A 14,952-nucleotide genomic window follows, 5' to 3' on the forward strand; every position below is an offset into this window, starting at 1 on the left:
AAATGGAAATTTAACAAAATTTCAAATAATTTGAAAGCTAAAAGAGATCCAATATGTTTGGAATCAAACTTATTTAAATTAATTTTGTTTAGGAATCCCTTAGAGCAGTTGCACATTCCCCATCTCACAGATGTCAGTAATTGTAAGAGGATAAATAGTTTATATTAATTATGTCATCACAATCAGGATTAAATCAGACTCTATACAATAACAAGAGATTTGTGTTCAGAAGTAATTTGAATAGGTTATTTTCCGATACTAAAAAATTTCCACCCAGTTCAAACCCCTGTTCCAAATGTATTCTTAAAAAAAAACCCTGCATCTGTCATATTATCAATTCTTCTGTTGGAAGGTATTTATTCTAGAACAATTATTTTTGTCTATGACAGTTATGTAACTGAGGGAATAGATTCTCAAATTTGGTATAGAACCAAGAGATACGAAATTGATGAGTTAAACGAGACTAAATGTATGCTAAATGACTTGAGAAATGTGTTAAATGACGTTGACTTGGAAAAGTGGTCGACACATACGAAATTACTTGATAATACGACATTAGTCATTAAACATTTAGCTGATGTACTCTTTCTACATACCTTATATATAGTTCTTCATATATCTTCTGATATAAAACTAGTTTAATAAATTTAATAGCTGAAACTGAATGTTAACGGAAGAAATGAGTCGGGAGTTGAGCTGGTCACAAACGCGTGGCTGAAATTCTATGAGATTTTGGAAGTGTATAAATTAGTAGAATATCTGAAACCGAATTTTAAAACTGAGGGTGGAACTTTGACTTCATTTCATATCTCCGAATGCCCAGGCGCATTTATCGCCTCTCTAAACCACAATTTAAAGTCTAAAAATTGTATTTTTTAACTACTTTCCAATAAAATATAAACCACTAAATTATTTATTATAATGGCGTGTAGATAATGGAGAGTTGAAATGGTACGCCACTTCACTAAACCCGTATTATGAAGGCAATAATCACAATGTCGTGCTTGCAGAGGATATTCTGCTGAAAGAAACGTACCAAAACTGGCTCCTGGGCTATGATAATTCAGGAAACATAACAAAATCATGTAAGAAATTAAACTAATAGTTCGATTCAGGTAATATAGAGTACATTTGGGACCATATAAGTAGGCCGGGAAGATATAATAAGTCGAAACAACCCTTATTAGTATTTTAAAACCCTTGATTATTGTGTTTCTTAGGCAGATTTAGCCACAGCCGACGGCTCATTTAACTGTCAATTCGATCCAAATAACCAGGAATTATTAACTTCCCCCTTAAAATTCGCAGAGTACTATCTACACCATAACTATTTAGATAATTTGATATAATAGCTGAATATTGTGATAGAGTTGTATGCGCACTTGGATTGTTGAGGGTGGGTGGGTGTTTCATTATTAAGATGTTCAACTTGTTTGAGGAGCCCTCAATGTCAATTATCGCACTTTTAAGTCTCTGCTTTAAAAGGCTGGAAGTGTACAAACCATTCCTGTCAAGAGAAGCAAACTCCGAAGTTTATGTCATCTGCCTCGATTTCAACGGAATCACCTCAATTTTGTTATCCTCACTTTGTAAATTCGTGGATAAGTATTCAAACAACCAAAGTAATTTTACCCCAAAACATTTTTTATATAGATAATGTGAGTATAATACCAAAAGAATGGATACCGGCAGGATTTAGAGCCGAGTTTGTCGACTGCGCGAAGATGTTTGCTGAGATCCAGTTCAGGAGTCTGAGAAACGCGTTGTCGTTGTACAAAACGGTGTTAAACGAGAACCCATACTATAAGGAGAAGCGTGAATTTGCAAACGCCTTCATTAAGCATTTTAACATTGTGCCAATTAGCCCAGAGCTTAGACTAGTGAAGAGAGCTCAGTTCGGAGAGTACTTGATTTCAGGCAAAGATACTTGCTCCTTGGGACACTTGGATAAAAACTACTTTTCAAAGTTTGAGGAACGCCAGGGGTACCACAACTTATATAATTCACTTCAAAAAAAGAGATTAGAAAACAAAGCTTCCAAAGATATTTATCTGCAAATAAGTGATGGAGATAATGTGGAAGAGTATGGTAGGTCGATCAGGGAAGTTGTTGACTTTGTGAATAAGTCTAAGGTTAAGTTACTGGAAAATAAAGCAGATTCTGGTGATAGAGTGGAATTGCTATTAAAGCTTGATGAGGAGGTGTTTGAAAGTTTGTTGGATGATTTAAAGAACCAGAGATATTTGAAGGAGAATTGGTTTGGAATCGGGAACATGAACTGTGAGGATTTTAAGTTTAGTTTCTTCTGCAACAATGACCTTCTGTTCTACTTAATATATCTAAAATCCCACTGTTGCAGTAAAATACCGCTAACGACTCTTCAGGAATGTTTAGAAAAATCCTCATCATACGGTGAGGCCTTGACTGACTTAAATTCGTTTCCCAACTCCTCCACAATTCATTTGGCCTTTATTTTCAAGAATTTTCTAAATGTTAACCGGTACAAATATTATTTGGAGATTACTTCCAACGATTTTCAGCAGTTTCCATCCATTTCACTACTAAAATGCTATAACATTACCGGCTCAATTCTATACAACCAAATGAATCATACTTCTGACGGTAATTCCAATTCTCACGTTAATTCTTATCCTGACAATGTAAACAACGTTAATGGCTCAAATTTGTTTATTTTCGAGAATATATTCGAGCTCCAAACCATATTGAATAATTTTCCCGGCGACGGAAATGTCGAGTTGTGCTTCGAATTTAATTACTATAATCTATTCAATTCCAACCAGTCATATAAATCACTCGTAAGTTCTGCTTTATTTCATAATTATTATCTTATATTTGTGTTAGATTGGAGAAATTTTGGAGTCCAACTTGAAGAGGAACTGCGATTTCATCTTTTGTGACCTCTACAACAATGTGAATTATAGGGAACTGCTGTATAAGGAATTAAACACCAAATATATCCTAGTGGCACAATTAATTCAGGTCAATTCCACCTAGATTATTTCACTAACACACATATATTTATCGTTATAAAGGAGTTTAGGCGTTGAATTGCTTAAATGATAACGGCGATTTGGTGTTGAGGATTTTTAGCATGTTTACGAGGTTCACAGTTGGGATTTTGTGTTGCCTGTCAACTGTTTTTGATCAAGTTATTTTATACAGGCCTGAATCAGTTGTTAACTGGTCTCAGGAACTTTTCGTCATTTGTAAAAACTACAAGGACAAGGACAACTCGATTTGTAGACACTTTTTCCAGTGCCTTTGGGACGCTTTAGCTCTACACCATAAAACTCAACAAACTCTACTTCAAATCATCAAACCCTTCCATTTCACAACAATCGCAAAGTATTTCCATACTCACATACCTATTCTATACTCGAAAAAATTAAATAATTACATAAACTGTAATGATTAATTAGAAAGCTGTATGATTTTAATAATTTATTGTTGAATAATGAACTTTGTGAACTGTTAAACAAAGAAGCTGTAATTAAAGAGCATTTAACAGGCTCTAAGGAATTTTTAAATAAATTTAAATTATTGGACATTTTGTATCCAAACAAATTATCAGATCATAGCGATGTACAACTACTCAAACTCCAATACATGGTATAATTACCCTACATCTATTATTTATCATAATGCCGTAGAATGAGACGAGTTGTACCGTTAATAATTTCAAGAGGAAAATGACCCATTCTCCCCAAGTTACTGAAAGCGAATCAGAGTCGAACTCACCAATCTGGTCTGACGATAATCTTGATGATGATTTTAATTAAACATGTGTTTATATAGTTGAATTTATAGTACATGCCAGACAAATCTTTTAGTAAATTAGATTATAACTTTATCCGTCGGGTCGATCCAGTTGATGACCTTGACGTGTTTTTCATTCTTCACAGTCAAGTCAACTTCGACTCTTTTAGGAAATGGTTTCCTATGTTGATTTATAGACATTTGGGGCTAAATTACCTAGTTGATGGATATGGAAATGAATTCATTGATTCCGCTATTACAGATTGTCTATACACCCAATCAGCTGTATCCTTATCTCCTAAAAGATATATAAATGCATTGTATTACAAAACTTATATCAATTCCAATTGTATATTTTTAGTACCTTTATATTCCAATTCATGGTCTTCTTGTTCATTGGATGTATGTATGTATCCCACATTATCTCTGTATGAAGCCTCCTTAATTTGTAATCTTTGCTCAGCCAAATCGATCCTCTTATCTTCAACATTACAAAGCCTATTATTGATTTATTAACATTGAAAAGTACTTATTTCTCTTAATGTAGTGCAGTAGGCTGAATTCCTTTATTATCTTAGATATGGTAACGGCCCTGAAACTAATAATTTTTTAATTATCAAAGGTACCCGTAACGCTCTGCAATTCTTTCAATTCTAAATCTGCCAGGATCCAGTGTGTGTAGAAAGTATATATATTCTCTCATTAACGGGTCTACTTTCCTATAAGGGGATCATTTCATGTGTTTAGAACCTGTGGGTAGGGAGCTTTATTGGGAATACGCGTGGAATTAGTCTGTTTAAACCCGAGTCCTATGCATTATTTTCAGTTTCCAAATACCTTCCAGTAATTTCTATTTCTTGAAGTGTCCAAGGTTGGGTATCTCAAGCCACTGAAGTCTGTATAAGTATAGTTCCAGTCAGTATCTCTACTGTACTTTATGTTCCTACAATATCCATTAGTTATGAAACTAGTTATACTATTATATTTCTGTTTAGATAATAAAATTTATTATTAAAGTTACATATCCTGCTGAGATATCTTTTGGTTAAGGCCGATTCTAAACTTGGTAGGGATTACAAATCCTGGTTTCGGCTCATTTTTTGATGGTTTCCAATCAGATGTGTCAGAGTCACTACTGACAATACTAAACCAATTGTTAACTGGTCATTTAATAACTGTTATTATGAAATAAGTATATGTGTAGGAATGAACGTTGATGTGAGTGGAGTATCATATTGTTGGAGTTGTTCAAGTATTTCCTCAGTGGAATCTGGTTTTTTAGCTTTGGAAGGTTTTCTACTAGAAACCGCAAAAGCTCTACATATTCTCAAAAGGTGATTTTTATTATACATCAACATAAATTTACTAATTCCATGAATAGAGTAAAATAATATAAAATTAAAGACTTAAAATAAAAAATATAAAATATGAAATAATTTACATATAGAAAAGTATAATTACATAATTATACAAGTGGCTATGTAAAAGTGGGAATCATAATGTATAAAATCATCATAATATAATTTATTATACCAAGGTGTATTCTAAGATAATTTAAAAATTGAAAAATCTTTCTATATATAGATAGAAATCCAGTTAAAGAATTCCTAAATGTATTTTTAGACAAAATTCCTGGTTTCAAAAGAAAACCCTTAATTTAATGTTAATTATTTACACATTTTAATTTTATTTGATTTTTAAATTATAATTGACGGGATTGACTTGTTTTTGCTCTCAATAAGCCATTAAACTCCTCCAATTCCATATTATGATGTGCACCTCTATACCCTAGACATTGGTGGTGTTTAATTTCGTTGAAAATCTCTTTTCTCATACATTTTCCACTTATTTATTCTATTTTATACTTAATTATTTTGAATAATTAAGTAGATTTTATTTTATACTAATTAACTATTCCATAATATATTATAATCAAGAAAATAGAAAGAATAGAATGGGAGTTGGAATAATTAACCTTTTAATTTTGTTTGGATTTTTATTAAATTCGACAAAGTTTGTTGGAGCTCTCTATGGGCGTTCAAATGTAGCTGTTGACTCCCTGAACTATGATCCTAATCTGCTCTCGTTACTACAGATGGAGCAAAGCTTGGATCTCGAAGATGATGACGATTTAGACTATTTTAAGTCCAGTTTCCTAGAACATTCGTCTAAACAAAGTTCTGTGCTGCAGAATGACTGGGACGAGGAATCATTTCTGGAAGAGGAGGACTTGGACGCAGATGCGTGGCAAGATTCAGAAGAGTCCTTGCTCCAGGAAGATGATTCTGATGCTTTCGATGACTCATTCCTCGAAGATGAATCTACGCAAGAGTCTTCAGATAAAATGGCATCTGACGATGACTGGGATTTGGGAGAATCATTACTACAAACCGGAGCTTATTATGGCAAATCCGTAGCATCTCCTTCCACATTTGGAAGCTTGATACAGCTACACAACTACGAAACCGATCCCATGAATTTCCTACAAGATGAAACGCTGTTGTTAATGAGTGACGAAGATCAGGGCGATATGGACCTTGGAGATGAGGGTAAGAAGGGAAATGTAAAGGCGTTTGTACTCAAAAGCGATAATGACGAGGTTGACAATGAAGTTGGCGAACTTCTCGATGAGTCAAGATGTATTTTTTACCAACTTTACATAGTTATTTAGTCCTAAATATCCTTAGATTATAAACCTAATAATTTTGTAGATGAAAAGTTGATGTCAACTCTTTGGGCTTATAAAGTTTGGCTTGCAGTTGTAGTTGTATTATTAGTTATCGCTTTGGTCGTCAAGTTCTTTTTCTACGACCGTTTCAAGAAGTTCAAAGCCGACGTTTCAAACAGGTTCGAGAACATGAACAAGGTCTTCGTCGAGAAGTTCAATGGAGTCTTTAGAAAAAGTCAAACCCAAACTCAAGCTGAAGAAACTCCGCTTCTGAGTGCCTAATAACACACCTTTTCATTATTCTGGAAATAATTATACTGCTTTCCCTGGAATTTTATCTGTAAAATATTGAAAAAACAATTACTTTATCAGTTGACTTTAGTTTTTAGAATTTGTCAGGAATGAATTTAACATTTGGGGTCAAAATTGGCCCAAACTACTCCATAATATAGTTCTTTACCCCTAAACATATATTTACACTTCTTATTGTAGTTAATAATGTTGTATGACTGGTGTTGTGGGAATTTGGTCATAAAACTTTCGTTATTTTATTAATTTGTGTATAAATTAAATTAAATTTTTATTCTTGTAATTTTTGTATTTTATTGATATAATTTCATAATCTTATATTCTGATTCACTCTCTAAATCATGGCTCTTAGTAAGTTTTTAGACTTTATTTAGTTTCTCTTATTAGTTTTCTTTTTTTATTTAAAAAGTGCTAAAATGTTATTAAATTAATTTTTTTCATTTTCAAAGTTTTTCTCTTAAATGTGTGCCCTTTTACATTTTCTACATATACTATCATACATACTTTGACGATGGTTGATAGGAACGTTTGAAGTTAAGGGTGAGGTGTGGACTGTTTGTGGATACAATGATGAAGAGGTCGACTTGTCAAATGTTGGAAAGAATCAGAGCTGTACTATATGTGAGAGCAATAACGTGAAGGTTAAAATGCCTGAAAAGATGGTTTCCTTATCCCTAATTGCCTGCAAGAATGTTGAGGTTTTTGTGAATTCCTTGATTTCGGGTATGGAACTCACAAACTGTCAAAACGTTAAGGTCAGGGTTAAGACAAATTTGCCCAGCTGTTCAATTGACAAGTGTCAACAAGTTGGTTTCTGGATCACCAAGGAGAACGCCTCTACTATAATGTTCAGTTCTTGCAAATCTGGCGATATGAATGTAAACGTTAACAGGAACACTTCAGGGAATCCTGAAGAGGATGATTGGGTTGAGCAGCCTCTTCATGAACAGTTTGAACATACTCTTAACGATAAGCTTAAAGTTGTCACCAAACCGTCTTCTCTTTACGCTTAATATACTATTAATAGTAAACTATATATAATGTATTGTAGAGGTATTTGTTAATAATTGGCTCAGACAGTACAAATGGCATCATTTATGAATCAAGAGAATAAATGTCATCATTGCCATTGATATTTATGTAGAGAATCTTTCCAATCTTTTCTTTCTTTTCACTAATTCTTCTTCATCAACCACGAAATTAGTCTAAATCAATCATACAATACTACTTTACATTTATTATTCATCAGTTTTGTATCAAATAACATATTTATAAATATATAAAATAGCTTACCTTATTATTATGGTTCTTTGTGACTAGTGGAATTCCGAACCTAGAAATTTAATTAATTATAGTGTGAAAAAACCTTTCACTTCTTTTTTTAAGTGCTTCCGGATCTTCTTTTAAGACCAGTTTCACTGCCTTTACACCTGAACTAGGCTTTGTTTCGAGGTTAAATCTCTTTGCTCTTAGTAAGAGTCGCTCCTCCATCGACATCTTCGTTACTTCTTTTCCTACGAAATGTTATTTTTCCTCAATCAAACCAACCTTCAGATAAGTTTTGTGGTTTAGAGGTGGATTTTTCTTGTTTATTGTCAGATTTTTTAGAGGATTCCATTGTATTTACGGAGTCAACGCCGTTAACAGAGTCTGCAGAGGAATTATTAGCGTCGTTATTTGAAGGTTTCGTTCCAGCTTTTGATTTTGAGTTTTTAGAGGCTTGGTTTGAATTTTCCTGGTTATTTTTCTTAAAATAGTTTGAAAGTCTTGAAAGTAGATCCGCCTACACCCAAATACAAAGTTATGGTAATTATTTAATTTATTATACTCTTTTCCCTGTGGTATCGAGTTTATTTTTTGACAACACTGCTTTTAGTTCGGGAAGTGTCATGTTTTCGAACTCCATGGTCATTCTTTCAGAAACATACAAAACATCCATAAATAGAGGCACAAAACTAGATTTTCAAGAGAACAAAAATAAATTGGAATTAAAAAATTAAAACAACAGAGCACAAAAATTGTCCGATCGATTTGACAGAAGGCTAATTTATACTAACAGTTTACACAACACAATATTCCAATACATTGATACACTACTTACTCAAAATTACAGAAACATAAAATTTATATTATTTATAAAAAATTATATTAATTATAAAAAATTATATTTTTTAAATAAAATTATACAGACAAAATAAAATTAAAGTGTTATATACAACAATTGAACGTGATTATTTAGTTTTTACCTTTTTGAATCTGAGAAATGTTTTGAGCAGGAAACAAAAAGGTAACATTGGCGCCAAGAATAGTGGAAGGTATAACAAAATTCTAACGAAAAGCTCCTTTTTGCTCAAGCACTTTATTAGTTGATGATTTACGAACACAGAATCAGGTTCATTGACATAATCGTACAAGTTCTCGTCTCTACTGCGATAAGTCAGGCATTTTTCGCCCTCTACATTATATATATATCCGTCCCATTCCATTAAATCTACACCATTCATTATTACTTGGATATTAGTGTGTTATTACACATTAAAATAGTTTTTTATAACTTGAGTTACCATTTTGTTGGTTATAATTGAACTCAAGAGCCCCGAAGTTGTTGTTTCTGTAAATGTATTCCTTTAATCGGAGATAAACGGGGTAGGCCAAAACCGTAGCTAAATAATTGTGTGTCATAACACTATGCGTCAAACTGCTAGATGTGAACTCAACAAGTCCCTAAAATTTTATTACACAACTGATTTCCATTTTGTATTAAGTTATATAGCTAGAACAACTTGTGGTACATATTTCTCGAAGAGTTCGGCGAAATGAACATCTCCGGATATGAAAACCGGCTTTCGTGGTCTTGTGGCTTCAACCAAGTCCAGTAATCTCTTTTTAGAGACTGGAAAATGTCCCCAACTTTCACCCATTGGGTGGTGGGTAAATACTTGGAATGATGATACTATTACATGGGACCTGGCTTCAGAGTCTACAAGTTGCGATTCAAACCACTTCCACTGCTCTTCTCCCAGCACGTCAGCGTCATGTTTACAACCAATCCTAACATATCAATATGTATAGTGTTGTAAAATAATTAAAATTTTAGAATATCATAAATATCTAGAAAATAAACTTTAAAATTTTATATCTTACCCAAAGGTATAATTGAAAAATCTTCGTAACATAATTAACCTCGATTGTATGTATGTTAGCCCACATAGTTGGCAAATACAATTATACATACAGCCTCTGTGGTACCTAAGGTCTAATGCAATAATTTTAACATGGTTATTTGGGTTTTCAGGGTCAATATACGACAAGCTAAAGTACACTCCTTTCCTCTTCCTCCTATAATGATCTTTCGGCTTTTCGAAAAAATCTAATATTGTCTGCTGAGCGAATTCTTTAAATTTAAAAGTTGCATCTCCATCATTTATTCCTATTTATTAGTCACTTTTAGTTAACTAATAGATAATTACTAAATTATTGTATCTAGTTAATTACCATAATCATGATCGTCGTAAACGCCGTCGAATTTCTTGATTTTCTTTTTAAATTCTTGGAAGGGCGGAAAGTTTATCATCTTTAAGTAGCCTCTTTCAATACACCTCTCGTCGCAACAGTTCATTTCTACTCAAAAGTATAGTGGTGTATACAGTACTCAGGAATTTATCAATGTGTAGGAAGTGAATATTATAAAGTATAAATTTTATTAATTATTGTAGTTTACCTGTGTAAAAATTATCTCCCGTAAAGAAGAAGATGTCAGGATCGTATTTGAGTATGGTATTGTATATATCCTTGAGCTGTGGATATGTTCTTTGACAGCTGCCGTGAGCGAATTTTTTTAGAGGCTCGTGTATCACTTCATCTGGCTTTAATTTTTCCAGCTTAGTGTTATATTTTTGTTCATAGTGTGATTTCGTGAATGTTTGTGCCGCTGCTGTGAGCAGTGTTGTGTAGATGTTTGTTAAAATTAGGGTACAAATGGCCACATGAGCTTTAATCATTTATCTATGGCTCTTTTATATATAAATAAGTATTATCATTATAGTATATGGGTGTGAATTTGTGGAAAGAATCCCTCCGTGTGGTGCTTTAGATATTCATCAAATTCAGATCCCGAATCTATCAAAGCATTAAAATATTTAAAAATTTAAAATAAAATTCATCAGATTAACTTTTGTTAAATTTAAAATATTCTTTAAATTGCTTATCAATCCACAGGTCGCAATTTTTTATCCTTTTTCTTAACTCTGTTAACTCTGTTGAAACTTGTGTTATTAACTCTATTGTTGTTGACTTTGTTGAAAGTATTGTTCATATTAACACTTTTGGTCTTGTAATTTTTATTATTCGCGTTGACGGTGCTGTTATTATTGACAGATTTTAGGCGTTCCTTTTCAGCGGCTCTGATATAATCGTAATCTTCCTTCGTGATATAGTTGTTCAAGTGCATCTGTTTCAAGAGTGTGAAGAAAACTCCTCCTGGTGTTTTGGGTCTTTTCCCATCCGACGTTGTTACTCCGCCGCTCTTCTCAACCTTTAGGGTCAATTCAAAGAGAGTCTTAACTACATCCGGCCCTAAGCGCATCAGGCATCTATATATCTGGTCAGAGTTTGGTTCGTTGAGTGCACTGGCAATTGTAGATGAGAGGAGCTGGTACATTGAATCTTCAGAGTCGTCTGGATCAGAATTTGTCGTTTGCGGTAGGCCCAGAAATCTCGCAGTTTCATTTCCTGCCTTCTTCAAGTACTCTGAGAGCGGCTTAAAACCTCTTATTTCTGCCAACTTTGAAGGCGTTAAAGACCATCTATCTTGCGTATCATGTATTCCAACCTTCTGGTGCATAATCTTTGCCAACTCAAGACTTCCTCCTAAAGCTATCGAGTGGAAACTGGTCCTTCCATTGACGTCCTGGATCTTTGGATTTGCGTCCTGTTCCAACAAAAACGATACATATTCCAGATTTGCTCTATAGCATGCGTAACTCAAGGGTGTTATCCCTTGAGAGTCTTTCTCGTTAATATCAACTCCCCTCTTCAGTAATAACTCCGTGATTTCTCGATTACTCTTTATTGCTGCAAAGTGGATTGCTTGGCTGTGGGCATCTGTGAGTCTTGTTGGTGCGCATCGGTGCCTCAATGTCAGGGATAAATCCGCTCCGTAGTTGAGCAGAAGGTCCACAATTTCCACGTGATTCTTTACCACTGCTATAAATAATGGGGTCCATCCCTTTACGTCCTTCTTGTCAATGTAAACTCCGTTTGACACCAAGTACTTTACAAGGTCAAGGTTGCCGCTACTCGCGGCGTAGTGGATTGCGCTTCTGCCCACCTGGTCTACAAACTCCAAATCGCAGTCCTTCAACTTCATCACACTGTCCAAATCTCCTCCAAAACAACGCATCAGCAGCACATCTTCTGTCGCTGTATTACTCAATACATCCACGTCACTATTTGAATAGTCAGTGTTATTGTTCGTCACGTTGTTTAACGTCTGGAAATTATATATGTTATCTTCCACTGTAGAGTTTTGGATTACAGTATCACTAGTTGAATATCTATTCACAGAAACACAGTTATTTATAAACCGATAAATGTTCAAGTTTAATTTTTGCTTTTCTTCATCTTCATTACTAGGCGTTGGGTCCTGGAAATCTGACAAATTTACCTCTGTTTGGTCTCTTTGTGTTGATATTGTATAATCTCCTTCCTTTGCGTCATTTTCATTCTTTGTATCGTGGTTTTGCTTTACTTTGTATTTTGAAGTGTTTGTTGATGCACTTCCTTTACCTTTATTTATACACTTTTGACTATGTTGTGAATCGTTACTTTCACTTTTAGTTCTGCAACTATCAACTACACTGTCTTTATTAACAGTGTTTTGAGAAATGGAACTGTTTGTTCCTGAAACTGATCCTCCTTGTCTTAATTTACTCTTTTTATTTTTAGTTTTGCGATATTGACTCGTTAAACTAACATCCTTATCAACTGTATCGCCAGAGTTATGGTTTCCGTTACCGGAACCGTTAAAATCTGCATTATTATTTTGGCTTGCGAATTTGCCTTTGTTTTTAAAATTATTTTCTGCGAAATTTTTGTTGGAGGAACTCCTTGAATTCATTATACTGCTGAACTGCATCATGCTTGTGAAGAAAATTTTCCCAATTTCGGACATAAGCTTCTGGTCCTCGAACACTTGGACATTTTTATCATCTTGTGACGTCTGGAGTGATTTGAACATTTCTGTGAAGTTGAATGTATTGCTAGGTTGGGAAGAAACGCCGCTGGGTTTGTTTGGCTGATGCGATGTCCATTCGGGGTCTCTTTTCCGAGGCTGTCGGTGACTTTTTTCAGTCATTTTTATTTCTGGTAAAAATAGGTGGAAAACTGTGGAAATGGCGAATACCCCAAACTACGCACATTCGCACTAATGTGATGTACTATGCTTGAAATAAACCTAAAGGTTTAGTGACCATAAATCTAGTCTGTGAAATCTGTTGATAAAAAAATAGGTTTGATAATAAATAACATGAAAAGTGTGAAAGAAGTAAGTGTAAAACTCTAGATTCACAAATATGGTAGAAAAAATAGATCTAGATATGTTGGGATGTAAAAGTTATAAAATAGGAAAAACAGGAAGAAATAACAGAATAATAATTTTTAACACATAAATGTAAATTATTAAAAAAATAGTTATATTCCCCAACATGCCCATTCATTGTGGGTATTCTTTCATTCATAGCTCATCCATTAATAACACATTTTCTTTTCTATTTTTATTTATTGTTTATTTTTACATCTTCCAATAAATTTATTGCTCAGTTATTAGTTTAACACATTCGTTAATGATTTATTTAACTAAATCACCCTATACAGGTACCAACATCTTAAAATAAGGAATAAATTTGTTATAATATATTTTAAAATTTTTATATTAGATTATATTTACAGTTTTTTCAAAATGTGTCTGGAATATCTTTATGCTTTTATTCCACCCTCTTTTTTACAACATTATAAAATAATCGGCAACAGATATAAATTTAATTAGATTCCACCTTTTAAATACTTACATTTGGGATTTTTGTTATTTCTATTATATCAATTACGTTTGCGCTATTTTTTGGTTCCACTGATTTAATAATTTTTCCACATAGTTTGTAACTGTTATAGATGTTTGATTCCTTTATGTGTTGTAAGAATTGGAATGTTCCTCCGGATAGGCCAAAATAGAACCTCTTTGTTGCTACAAACGCTTTACCACTTTCGTTCATAAAACTCAACACCATTTTAACTATCGAGTCATAGTTTTCAGTGCGATAAATGCATTCTGACGCTATTATTAAATCAAATTTATTTTTGAAACTTTCTAAAATTGTTTTATCATTGATCAAATTGATCCAATCTCCCGCTACAATTTCATAGGTGTTGGTTGATTTATCGTTAGGGAAATCTGTTGAGATAAGTAACAAATTCTTGAGTTCATCTTTATATAAAATCTTTAAATTAACTCTAACTTTGTCATTTTTGTTCATATTGCACACTTGGGATTCATTCATGGCAATGTTAGGAATTAATCCCTTCTCAATAACATTTAAATTTAAATCTTGAAATGATACTTTATGGCCTTTCAACCCCAAAAATGTTCCACAGACTCCAATTCCTGATCCTAACCACTCATTAAATAGTTACATATATAATTTAATAGTATAAAAAATTTTATATAATGGTAAACAGAAAATAAAGTTACCCAACTCTAATATTGACAACGGTTTAGATTCCTTAATGTTGTCAAGGAATACCAAAAGAATCCAGGTACTTTCCCAGATTGTGTACCCACCCTCATAGGAGCCGGGAGAAACCTATATAAATATAAATTGCCGATTTTAAGGTAGAAATAAAAATTAAAATAAGTGTGTAGGTGTTTAACATTTTTCTGTTGATCCTTGAATTCAGGTAAAGTAACTCTGATAATGAGCTCGTTAGAATCCCCTGAAATTTCGTGAAATTTGGAAAAGGATAATTTTTTCACACGGTAATCTTCTTTTCTAACCGAATAAATTTGTGTTCTTCGTAGAAGTTCCTCTACGCTGAACTCAAAGCTAGATTCCATGAATTCGAGGCTATCAGATGTGTAACCACCATACAAAAATATAGTGTCGTTTACTCCAACTTCTATCACTTATTTAGATGATAACAACTAA

At 33.3% G+C, this 14,952-nt stretch overlaps 8 protein-coding genes across 8 annotated transcripts, besides 7 other annotated features; 3 read left to right on the top strand and 5 right to left on the bottom strand.

Annotated features, from left to right (window-relative positions):
• Positions 1–170: 170 nt before the first annotated feature.
• TA05485 (uncharacterized protein) lies at positions 171–3,800 on the top strand (the record flags this gene model as incomplete). The annotated part of the gene is made up of 11 exons (XM_949777.1): positions 171–352; positions 390–606; positions 655–868; positions 933–1,085; positions 1,231–1,309; positions 1,369–1,622; positions 1,654–2,816; positions 2,863–3,000; positions 3,062–3,366; positions 3,441–3,630; positions 3,672–3,800. 11 exons carry the CDS (start codon positions 171–173, stop codon positions 3,798–3,800), a joined length of 3,024 nt encoding a protein of 1,007 aa, XP_954870.1.
• Positions 3,801–3,989: 189 nt separating this feature from the next.
• On the bottom strand, positions 3,990–5,135 carry TA05490 (uncharacterized protein; the record flags this gene model as incomplete). Its single annotated transcript, XM_949778.1, has 7 exons — positions 3,990–4,075; positions 4,142–4,275; positions 4,307–4,350; positions 4,485–4,496; positions 4,615–4,753; positions 4,799–4,921; positions 4,990–5,135. 7 exons carry the CDS (start codon positions 5,133–5,135, stop codon positions 3,990–3,992), a joined length of 684 nt encoding a protein of 227 aa, XP_954871.1.
• A 596-nt stretch (positions 5,136–5,731) lies between these two features.
• Positions 5,732–5,803: a sequence feature (Signal peptide predicted for TA05495 by SignalP 2.0 HMM (Signal peptide probability 0.946, signal anchor probability 0.000) with cleavage site probability 0.559 between residues 24 and 25).
• Positions 5,732–6,727, top strand: TA05495 (uncharacterized protein; the record flags this gene model as incomplete). Its single annotated transcript, XM_949779.1, has 2 exons — positions 5,732–6,416; positions 6,489–6,727. 2 exons carry the CDS (start codon positions 5,732–5,734, stop codon positions 6,725–6,727), a joined length of 924 nt encoding a protein of 307 aa, XP_954872.1.
• Positions 5,744–5,812: a sequence feature (2 probable transmembrane helices predicted for TA05495 by TMHMM2.0 at aa 5-27 and 241-260).
• Positions 6,524–6,583: a sequence feature (2 probable transmembrane helices predicted for TA05495 by TMHMM2.0 at aa 5-27 and 241-260).
• Positions 6,728–7,095: 368 nt separating the features above from the next.
• TA05500 (adenylyl-cyclase-associated protein, putative) lies at positions 7,096–7,767 on the top strand (the record flags this gene model as incomplete). The annotated part of the gene is made up of 2 exons (XM_949780.1): positions 7,096–7,105; positions 7,277–7,767. 2 exons carry the CDS (start codon positions 7,096–7,098, stop codon positions 7,765–7,767), a joined length of 501 nt encoding a protein of 166 aa, XP_954873.1.
• Positions 7,768–8,095: 328 nt separating this feature from the next.
• Positions 8,096–9,258, bottom strand: TA05505 (uncharacterized protein; the record flags this gene model as incomplete). Its single annotated transcript, XM_949781.1, has 4 exons — positions 8,096–8,268; positions 8,303–8,537; positions 8,583–8,709; positions 9,047–9,258. 4 exons carry the CDS (start codon positions 9,256–9,258, stop codon positions 8,096–8,098), a joined length of 747 nt encoding a protein of 248 aa, XP_954874.1.
• Positions 8,676–8,709: a sequence feature (1 probable transmembrane helix predicted for TA05505 by TMHMM2.0 at aa 60-82).
• Positions 9,047–9,081: a sequence feature (1 probable transmembrane helix predicted for TA05505 by TMHMM2.0 at aa 60-82).
• A 31-nt stretch (positions 9,259–9,289) lies between the features above and the next one.
• On the bottom strand, positions 9,290–10,755 carry TA05510 (uncharacterized protein; the record flags this gene model as incomplete). Its single annotated transcript, XM_949782.1, has 5 exons — positions 9,290–9,478; positions 9,538–9,805; positions 9,899–10,184; positions 10,250–10,375; positions 10,476–10,755. 5 exons carry the CDS (start codon positions 10,753–10,755, stop codon positions 9,290–9,292), a joined length of 1,149 nt encoding a protein of 382 aa, XP_954875.1.
• Positions 10,669–10,737: a sequence feature (1 probable transmembrane helix predicted for TA05510 by TMHMM2.0 at aa 7-29).
• Positions 10,681–10,755: a sequence feature (Signal peptide predicted for TA05510 by SignalP 2.0 HMM (Signal peptide probability 0.941, signal anchor probability 0.011) with cleavage site probability 0.372 between residues 25 and 26).
• Positions 10,756–10,961: 206 nt separating this feature from the next.
• On the bottom strand, positions 10,962–13,109 carry TA05515 (ankyrin-repeat protein, putative; the record flags this gene model as incomplete). Its single annotated transcript, XM_949783.1, has 1 exon — positions 10,962–13,109. The coding sequence occupies one exon, from the start codon at positions 13,107–13,109 to the stop codon at positions 10,962–10,964; it is 2,148 nt and encodes a 715-aa protein (XP_954876.1).
• A 700-nt stretch (positions 13,110–13,809) lies between these two features.
• Positions 13,810–14,861, bottom strand: TA05520 (uncharacterized protein; the record flags this gene model as incomplete). Its single annotated transcript, XM_949784.1, has 3 exons — positions 13,810–14,417; positions 14,499–14,610; positions 14,679–14,861. The coding sequence occupies 3 exons, from the start codon at positions 14,859–14,861 to the stop codon at positions 13,810–13,812; spliced, it is 903 nt and encodes a 300-aa protein (XP_954877.1).
• Positions 14,862–14,952: the final 91 nt, after the last annotated feature.

The sequence above is a fragment of the Theileria annulata genome, chromosome 3 (assembly GCF_000003225.4).
Source record: "Theileria annulata chromosome 3, complete sequence, *** SEQUENCING IN PROGRESS ***".
Lineage (NCBI taxonomy): Eukaryota > Apicomplexa > Aconoidasida > Piroplasmida > Theileriidae > Theileria > Theileria annulata.